General features: G+C 49.5%; 1 protein-coding gene across 1 annotated transcript; it reads right to left on the reverse strand.

Annotated features, from left to right (window-relative positions):
- Positions 1-324: 324 nt before the first annotated feature.
- On the reverse strand, positions 325-6,009 carry LOC131490916 (glutathione S-transferase Mu 4-like). Its single transcript, XM_058693329.1, has 9 exons — positions 5,948-6,009; positions 5,584-5,780; positions 5,044-5,187; positions 4,535-4,599; positions 4,201-4,267; positions 3,999-4,099; positions 3,090-3,185; positions 2,896-3,006; positions 325-836 (listed from the first exon to the last, which is right to left on the reverse strand). Exons 1-9 carry the CDS (start codon positions 6,007-6,009, stop codon positions 747-749), a joined length of 933 nt encoding a protein of 310 aa, XP_058549312.1. The 3' UTR covers positions 325-746.
- Positions 6,010-10,213: the final 4,204 nt, after the last annotated feature.

Here is a 10,213-nt window from a genome sequence, read left to right on the forward strand (position 1 = left end):
CCCAAGAGCCCCTGAACCACAACACAGAGCACTCTTACTACAAGCTCCCAAGAGGCATTCCATGAATGCTGAATGAAATAGGAACCCAGACACAGAAGAGCCTCTCTCTCTTTGTAGAGACCCCACGCAGAGGCACAGAAGTATATGAAATAGAGATACAAATGAACAAGAATCCTTAGGACCCTACATGCCCCCTTTCTGGGCACCACACACACATCCCCGTTAACCAAGCCGGCCCAATGCACAACAGAAAATGGGACTCGCATATCACAAAACACAGTGGGGCCTGAATCAAACGGCCAGGAGTGAAGAAGACAAGATGTGTCAGGGCTGAGTAAGGCTTTACTGGGGATCAGGCTGGGCTGGGCAGGGACACCCTGGGGGAACCAGGAGTACACATCAGGCCATACTGGGCGTCAGGGCAGTGCCGGGGAGCTCGGGGCTGAGCACTACAGACCAGGAGCCAGTCAGGCCCCTGAAAGTAGAGCAACCACGGAGGGAAGAATGGTCTGGCTGGCTCTAGCACAGGGGCTGACATTGGTGGGGAAGGGAATGTGCCAAAGTGGAGAGCCCATGTCAAAGGGCCTGGATGAAAACGGAACAGGGAGCGGGAAAAGGGGGGGCGCCCATAAGGTATTTCATGGGGACAGAGGAATGGTACAAAGGACAAGGAAGCAAGAAAGCTGTTCGGGGAGACAGGGCAGCCACAGCTCTGGCTCTTCCCTCCCATCGCCTCCCGCGTAGGCCTACTTGTTGCTCCAAGAGGCGATCTTTAGAAACAGAGGGCCTGGGAGGAAGCGGCTGGACTTCATGTAGGCACAGATCTTCTTCAGGCCCTGCGGGTGGAAAAAGAAGGCCCACCATCAGGATCTGCTGCCCCGCTGGGGCTCAAGCAGTCCTACTGAGGCACATCAAGTATGGCACCAGTCCTCGTGAGGTCCAGTGTCAAGACATAAAACAGTCTTCCTGTTAATCCACACCTGGCCTAACTTAAACTTCCAGCTACTTGTGACCACTGTGGCAAGTAAGAGATAGCACATCCGGAGACTCTACCCTGTGCTGGGGGCTGTACTTCCACCGGAGACGACGACACAGGTGTAGAACCTCCACCAACCACCCACACGAGAGGTCCTACTCTCTCCGTTCATCAGAAGGCAAGCTGACGGACACACAAAGGGCTCCAGGGCCTCTCAGGCTCCCAGGACGAGTAGGGGGGAAGGGCTCGAGTGCAGCTGCTCTCTTTCTGGGTCTGTGCTCTTTCTGCCGCCCCCCTCCTCCCCACCCAACCCTCTCAGGAGGCCCTGTCCCTCTCTGTCTTACAAATACCCTCCTTTTGCCAAGGGAGGCTCCCGGCTTCCCAGGGTTTGCCACACAGGGAACCCCAGTACAAAGGGGGGATCAGAATGAGCCCGGGCAGCTGGCACCAGAGGCCAGACCTCACCCAGTGACTCAGCAAAACCTGCACGAAAGGGAGAGGCTAGGGAGCGTGACAGTCAGGCCAGGCCAGACCCTGATTACCCTCTCTGAAAGGAAAAAGTCCAACTGCTTGGCCTGGTACCAGAGCCCAATGTTATGGGCACCAACTACCTCCTCTCAGTTTCTGCTGCAGCCATTGGGCAGAGCACTCAGGGATGCCTGAGCACCGTCTTCCCAAGACACGGAGGGCCCGGTGAGTTCTAAAGGACTCAAACATCCTGGGACTGCCTGTACAGAGCAGGCCACACACGGCAGCCCACAGCTGTCTTTGTCCTTCCTGCCAGCCGGTCCCAGGAGCTCTGGCATAATCCCCAAGCCCAGTCACCAGGGCCCAGAACCAGCGCTGATACAAACCAGCTGAGAAAGCAGATCTCTCGATGGGGACTGGGACAGGGAAACAGACTGCGGGCTGAAAATCCTGCTGGATGAGTGCCCCAAATCCCCACATCTCTCATAAAGCAGACTCTGTGCCCTCCAGCGAGTGGCAAAGGGTGACCGGTGACGTCAGATGAGGCCCAGGCTGTGCACCCCCAGCTTCCACTTGGTAGCACCCACACCACACGGCTGGGTGCTCCTGTGGTCCTCTGCCTGCACTGAGTCCCAGGACGCTGGCTGCGGGACCCTTGCTTCCCCACTGTGCCTGACACAGTGCCTCACACACAGCACAAGATCACGTCAGCAAAGAGGACTTACAATGAATGGACCCTCCCATCTCTGATACAGAATCTTCGGTAATTGGAATGAGGAAGGAAAGGGACACACGGAGGTAAGGGAAGAAGAGTGCCCCACCACAGAAGACTCAAGATGAGCTCCTTCCGCAGGGGCCCCCGCTTATGTCCTCACCTCCCAGTACCAGCTACACACCTGGGGTCTCAGCGCAGCCCCACGCAGGGATCAGGTTGCAGCGAAGCTGCCCGGAGGCGCAGAGTAAATGTTGTCTGTGTCCTTCTCATGCAGTATCAGCCCTCCCCCGTCTCCACTCCACTAACGCCAGCGACACGCACACTCCTGAACATCGGCTGCATTCACGTGGTCCCGAGCGTGTGACCCGGACAAGTAAAGGTCCGGAAGCGTACCTTCTGGTGCAGGAAAGGGAGAGACACTCACTGCAGCCCATAGCAACCAGCCACTGCCTGGGAGCCCAGGACAGCCTGCACTGCCTCTGTGACCTTCAGCAAAATGCCTTCTTTCTGCCTCGTTGCTCTAATCTGTAACGTGGAGGTGACAGTGCTGCCACCATGCAGGAGTGTGGTAAAGATTACATTTCCCACGATATAGGTAAGATGTGAGCACAGTCCGGCATAAAGCAAATCCTCCACACATCTAGCCATTCTTTCTTTTAGTTTAAGACTAGGAAAGGATCAGAGAAAAGACAGAAGACAAACGACAAATAACTAGTAGGGACGATAGGGGAATCACCTCAAAGCGGGCCACGAACTCTTTCAGGTTGGGGAATGCGTCCAGAGACTTGGGCTCAAATATGCAGTGCAGGTCAAGGATGTCATAAGCCAGGAAATCCAAACAGGTGATCTAAGACGGGCAAAGAACAAATGAGCACCTAACTCTGAAGCTGGGAGAAATGACAACCCCCATCCCCAAAGCATTCCCCTTACCTTCTCCCCTGCAAACCAAGGCCTCTTCCCCAGAAACTGTGAGTACAGCTTCATCTCGCCTGGGATGGACTCCAGATACGCAGGCTTCAGTCTCTCCTGAGGCACAGAGGAGCCATCACCACCCTCAGATACAGACTTTCTGGGCAGAGATGCAGAGCTCCCCTGAGTTGTGCATGACCCCCAGTGCCCCCACTGGAGCTGGGCCATTGTCCAGCCTATGAATTCTCCAATCTGTGTTCAGCAGACTCCTACTGGGCACCACCTCCCATCCGGGAGAGGCAGAGGGAAGGTAGAGAACAACACCTCACTGTCCCTGAATTTGTCACCACTCACCACTCATCTTCAAATGCCACCGTCCCCCCCCCCCACCACCACCACCACCACCCGGTCCGATCCAGGAGTACTGTGAGAGCCTGGCAGAGCTCTGGACTCAGGCATCAGGCAGAAGCAAAGAAGACACAACTGAAACGGCCTAGTGGAAAGATATTCTATAGTCTACCTTGTGGGTGATAGATAGGAGCAGCACTTGAGCAGTTTCTGGAAAGATGTAGAATTTGTGAGATTGAGAGAAAGAAGAGAGAGGTACAAAGCCCTGTGGCTGCCCCTGAGCTGCCTGCTGCACAAAGATGCTCAGACTTGGGGGTGTCAGGAGACAGTGTGAGCTAACAAGGCAAACACACTGTCTAGGTACTAAATTTCCAACTTGGGGACTGGACTCTATCTTAAGGTTAGCAAGAACCGAGTCAGAGTTTTCATCTAATGCACTGAATTAAGAAGGCCACTTTGACGACAGTATAGGGACTGGCTTGGGGATCAGAAGCTCCACGGGGCTCAAATGTCAAGTAGAGGGATCGCAAAAGTCCTGTCAAAATCCGGCCCAGCCCAGCCTGGTCCAGGGAAGGGACTCACAAAGTCAGGGCTGTAGCAGACCCTGGTGAGCTGATTAGAGGCATCCATAGCTTGGTTCTCCAAAATATCCACATGTATCATCTCCTCTTCTGTCTCCCCACCTTCAGTCCACACAAAGGAGACTCACTGTCACCATTTCACCCCAGGCAAGCCCAGGGGCATGGCCACCTCTTTCCCACATCCCGTGCCCAGCCCCACTTACACAGGTTGTGTTTGCGGGCAATGTAGCAAAGGATGATATTGTGAGCCCCATCAATTAAGTAGGGCAGCTGCAAGGGCAATAGGGGCAGGTGGGTAGGCCACGGGCCCCCTGCACCCCCTCCCTTGAACAAGGGCACTCTCAGTGCCTGGCTCATGGTAGGCACTAAATCAGCAAATGATTGACTGGGTTGGTACCTAGAGCATGGCGGATAACCGGGAAGCTGAAAGCCTGAGAAGAAGGCAGCAAATCCTGAAACCTCTGAGCTGGGAAAGCAGATGGCGGAGACCCCCCACCTCCTCACTTGTCCCCACATCACTCTCACCCCTGTACCTACATTGGGAAAGTCCAGGCCCAGCTTGAATTTTTCATCTAGCCACTGGCTTCTGTCATAGTCTGGAGCTGTGGTGGAGAACAGGGAGTGAAACAGACTCCCCAGACCCCACCTCCTTTGGTGACTGGGGGGTGGGGTGGAGATGAGGAGTCAGTGGCAAAGCCCCCCAAACAGGTGGATCTGGAATCTGGACCACTAAGTCTCACATTCCATGTTTGGGGACAAAGAACGCTTATAAGACTCTGGAACCCGCAGCAGTATCTTACAAAACACTAAGGTAAGTCCTAAGGGGAATCCACCCGATTACTGATTCAAGGGCTCCAGCACCCTCCTCTTCTGTCCTGCCTTGGAAGGCCAAGCTGCTAAACAGCTCAGAGGAATTAGGGAAGGGCAGGCCCTGCTCCAGCTGGGGCGAGTGGCAGGGGTGAGCAGCACATGGCCAGGGCATGGGGGGCTTGGTCACTAGTCAGGAGGAGCCGGGCACAAGTCAGAACTCGACGGGATGCCATTACCATCCCCCATCGTGTACTTCTTTCCCTCATAGTGTGAGTCTGTGTAGGCCAGGAGCAGGCGGATGGCGTGAGCCCGCTGGGAGGGAAACCCGAGGAAGACATCAGAGAAGTCCTGACATCCTGCTTTTCTCTGCTGCAGATAATCTCATTCAGCTCCCAGAGCCGCCACCCGCGCGCGACACACACACACACACACACACACACACACACACACACACACGGACTCAGACACACGCCCACTTGAGAAGGACGGGTAATGGCTGAACTGCAGCCAGCCAAGAGTTGGAACCTTCTGGGAGTATTGGCAGCTGGCCCCATTTGCTGCCCTCGCGCCCCTCCTCTCCCCACCCCCACCCCCAGCCCGGTGCCCCCTCGCTCACCCCACGGATGTCCCAGTAACCTAAGATCATGGTGGCTGTCAGCGTTTGGTACTCTTAGGATAAGGCCCAAGCCGAACTGAGCTAGAAGTTGACCGGCGTGCATGCGGGGCCGGGGCGGGGCCTGACTGCGCCCCTAGGCCCGGCCTGTGCTCCGCCCCACCCCCTTCTACCTCCTTCCGCTCCCAAAGGAGGCGACAGCGACCGGAGGCCAGGCTGGCTGCAGGAGGACCTAGTGCGTCGTCCTCCAGTCGCCGGGGTGCAGTAGCCTCGTCCGAGGCTGAAGGCCACCGGCCTAGGGCGCCCCGCTTCCCCACAGCCCCGCGGCTCCCGGCCCCATCCAGAGCTCTGTCTCTAGTTCTGGGAGCTGGCAGGGCACCCGGAGACTAGTCCGGATCGCAGAGCTCACTCCTCTCCCTCTTTCCCGGTAGGCATCGCTTGGCTTCGGCCCTCGGCTGCTCTGGGATCCTCTGTCTAGTTAAGGCCAAAGAGTGATATCCCTCATCCGGAGTTTGCTACAGCAGCACCTGTCCTGGGAGGCCCAGGAGGCCCAGGATTCGGGCCTGTCTGAAAGCTTCTCCCTGGACATGTCTTGGAGGACAGACTATCAGTGATGGAACTACCACCCAGGACAAGGGGCAAAGAATAGGAAATGTGGTCTCAGGGTTTCCCAAGGGCCCATCCCTTCAGTCATGTGGCTGGGACTCAGGCTCAAGTGGAAATGAATCAATTACCCTTATGTCTGAAGTTGTGAATCTGAATCCAGAAACAGTCCCGGCAAAGGGCAGGGTTATGAGGTGCAGCCCCAGAGATGTCCTGCCAGCTAGCTAGATGTCCCTTACGTGGACAGCACAGTGACAGGGATTGTGCTGGTCACAGAATGTGAATGAAGGGGGAAGGGAGGGCACCTGTCCTCCCTCAGAGGGCAGCCAGAGGGGGTGGTCAGCAGGAGGGTGGAGGACGCCCCACAGGACCACACTCAGGCTGGCCCTGCACACCCAGGGCTGCCTAGGTCCATGCATTCCAGCCCCGGCCCTAGCTGTGACCCATGTGTGCTTTTCGTATGTCATGGTGGCCCAGGTGGCCTTGAAGTCCTTCTGTGATCTGTGACATGTGGCACAACCTCCACAGCAACAATATCCTAGCTGCTGACATTGCTCTTTGAAGGCAGAGGACTCTTTCAGAACTAGGTGAGTAGGACAGAGCTTGGCCTGGGGCTCACTCTCCTTTGTATAAACAAGGTTTCATGGAGAAGTGACAACAGAAGAAGGGAACCTTATAACACAAATGGGTTACAAGTGAAAGCACAGGTTGGTGCACTACAGAAAAATAAGCTTAAAATGAACACTTTGTTAATTGTCCACAGTGTGAACCCAGTATTCAGTAAGGATTTCAAAGTACCAAGATCGAGTGTGGAGCGGGGAATGAGGAGGACACAGAGGCAACACCGAATTCCTATTAAATTACAGAAGTCAGAGGCCTGCCCATCTCCACTAACTTGAGGAGCTGGGAGAGAGTGTCGCCCGAGGCAGGAAGAGCTCAGCCTCTGTTGCACGTGCTCCCCATCCATTCACCCCCTTGCCAGCAACAAGTCCTCCAGGTCTGGGTCCAAGCTCAGGATGCAGCCTTTGGGTCAAGGTGAATTCCAGGTAAGTTTGCCCACAGGGAGGCGATGGTGGTCAAGGGCCAAACACACATAAGCTGGCTCTCTTAATAGTTATGTTTTCAGAATACATTAAGGAGTTGTCATTTTGAGTTTTATACACCTTCAGCCTGGAACAGCTGAACATTACTAGATTCCACCGAGAAAGTTACACGTGGAAGTTAACAAGAAGCAGAATAATAACATGTAAAATGGGTAGAACAGACCCTGTTCCATTGGCATTCATCCATCTGGCCATTCCTTTATTGGCAAACAACCACCGAGATGCTGTCAAATAGTAGACACTGTGAATGAGACAATCCTGGCTGTAAAACTGGAAGTCCTGGGCAACTGGGAAGGGAAAGATGTTTTGAGCTATGGGGCACGTTCCCCGTGTAAACTGAGAGACAGTAAGAGAGAGAGAGGTGGAACACAGGAGAAAGAGGCATTGCCTGGCAGAAAAGGACACTGAGGAGACAGGAGATGGGTCCAGAGCTTGCATGGCCCCTTCAGAAGAAAAAGAACAATTCTGCAGAAGGAGGAGGAGGAGGAGGAGGGCTGGCCTGGGTGCGCAGGGCCCAGAGGATTATGCCAATGGATGCAGTGGGTTGGTGCAAGGCAATAGGGAGCCATGGGGAGCAGGGAAGCTGGAGAGTGGCCTGAAGGGAGTGAGTATAGCCAGTTGTTGCCAGGCAGAAATTCAGTCCCGGTATTGCCACATCCTCTGGATTTGTATGTGTTCTCTCCTGATTTTAAAATGTTGACAAGTTCAGTTTTAAATTCAAACTGTGTCAAATTTGGCCTAAGGGACTCTAATCTGACTTCTGGATTTCATTCCATAGTTGCTTACAGCTCTATTGCTAATATGCTAAGCTCTCAAAGTAAATTTTAAAAATTCAATAAAATATAGCCTCAAAATATAAAATTACACATTAGAATTAAATACCAACAGTGGTTTTAAAATACCTTGCTTCATGGTAATTTTTTAAAGTCTTTTAAATATTGTCTGAATAAACTTCAGATTTCAAGATATAAAAACCATTTTTTAATCTAGAAAGGAAAATGTCAATCATGTTTCAGAAGACGCTGCAATAGTGGAATTTAGAAAACAAATTTTCTGGATGCCTATTGTGTTACGAATGAAGAGAAACAAACTAAGGCTTCAAGAATTTAGGAAGGATTAAAGTTCAAAATAAAATGTGGAATTCTATTTATTCATGTTTCAATCTTGGTACATTTGGTGTTTCTAGGAATGTGTCCCTGTATCTAGGTTATCCAATTTGTTGGCATACAGTTTTTCATCATATTCTCCTATAATTGTACTTCTCTAGTATCTGTAGTCCTGTCCCATTTTTCATTACCGAGTCTAGTATTTTGCAGCTTCTCTTTTTTTTTTTCTTAGTCAATCCAGCTAAGGTTTGTCACTTTTGTTAAGCTCTTGAAAGAAGTTTTGTTAACCTTTTTGATTTTCTCTATTGTTTTTCTATTCTATTTATTTCTGCTCTAATCTTTATTTCCCCTCTTCTCCTAAGTTGGGTTTATTTTGTTCTCTTTCTAGTTCCTTAAGTTGTGAAGTCAGGCTATTGATTTGAGATCCTTGTTTTTTAATGTAAACATTTACAGCCATAATTTTCCCCTTAGCACGGCTTTTGCTCCATCCCATAAGTGTTGGTATGTGGCACTTATTTTCATTCATCTCTCAGGATTTTCTAATTTCCCCATGTGATTTCTTCTTTAACTATCAGTGGTTTCAAATATGTTGCTTAATTTTCACCAATTTTCAAATTTTCCAGTTTCCTTCTGTTACTGATTTCTGACGTCATCCCAGTGTGTTTGAAGTGGAATGTTGGTATGATGTCTATATCTTTTTTTTTTTTTTTTTTAATTCTTGGGACTTAATTCGTGGCCTGACATATGCTGGAGATTGTCCCATGTGCACTTGAGAAGAATCTGTACACTTTTGTTGCTAGCTTGAGTGTTCTAATACGTCTGTTAGATATGTTATGTTGCTCAAGCCCTCTGTTTCCTTACTCATCTTCCATCTGGTCGTCCTATCCAATATTGTGTGTGTGGTATTTAAGTCTCCAACTGTTGTAAAACTATTTCTCTTTTCAATTCTATCAGTTTTGGCATATATACATATATGTACTCTCCCTGTATATGTTTGTTATTATTAGGTGCACAGTGTTTATAATTTTTATATTTTATGTCTTCTTGCTTTATTGAATATGTTTTTAAAAGTTTATTTATCATTTATTTTGAAGGGGGAGGGGCAGAGAGAGAGGAAGAGAGAATCCCAAGCAGGCTCTGCGCTGACAGTGTGGGCTTGAACTCACAAACCACGAGATCATGACCTGGGCCAAAATATTGAATGCTTTTTAATATATAATGTCCTTATATATAATATAATATATATACAATATATATAATGTCCATATATAATATATAGAATATATACATATATTATATACATATTATATGTACATGTATATATTATATGTATATATATATGTACTGTCTCTTCTTTGTCTCTTATAATATTTTTTGACTTAAAGTCTATTTTGTTTGATATTAGTATACACATTTTTGGTCTCTTTTGGTTACTATTTCAATGAAGTATCTTTCTCCATCCTTTCATTTTCAACCTATTTGTGTCTTTGATCCAAAGTGTGTCTCTTACAGCTGGCATACAGTTAGATCATGGTTTTCTTTTATGCATTCTGTCAACCTGTGTCTTTTGATTGGAGAGTTTAATTCATTTACATTCAAATAATTTATTGATAAGGTATAACTTACTTTTATCATTTTACTATTTGTTTTCTATTTGCCTTATAGTTCCCCCCCCCATCTCCTGCATTACTGTCTTCTTTTGTGTGTAGTTGACTTCTTGTCATTACAGTGTTTCTTTCCCTTCTCATTTCTATTTGTGTACATTCTGTAGCTACTTTTCTTTGTAGTTCCCATGGGGATTACATCCAACATCCTAAAATATAACACTCTTATTCGAACTTACATGAGATCAATTTGAATGACACTCAGAAACTCAGCTCTGACACATCTCTATCCCCTCTCTTTGATTATCAATGTCACAAAATTACATCTTTATGCATGTGTGTCCCAGAACATATAGTAATAATTTTTTTAATGAACT

Source organism: Neofelis nebulosa, chromosome 2 (genome assembly GCF_028018385.1).
Source record: "Neofelis nebulosa isolate mNeoNeb1 chromosome 2, mNeoNeb1.pri, whole genome shotgun sequence".
NCBI classification, from domain to species: domain Eukaryota; kingdom Metazoa; phylum Chordata; class Mammalia; order Carnivora; family Felidae; genus Neofelis; species Neofelis nebulosa.

Excerpts from the sequence above, each read along its gene's own strand:
- LOC131490916 (XM_058693329.1), bottom strand. The coding sequence starts at position 6,009 with ATGTCCAGGGAGAAGCTTTCAGACAGGCCCGAATCCTGGGCCTCCTGG. Across the intron at positions 5,188-5,583 it reads GCGGAAGGAGGTAGAAGGGG|ATTATCTGCAGCAGAGAAAA; the intron begins GTGGGGCGGAGC and ends GAGCTGAATGAG. Across the intron at positions 4,600-5,043 it reads GAAGTACACGATGGGGGATG|CTCCAGACTATGACAGAAGC; the intron begins GTAATGGCATCC and ends TCTCCACCACAG.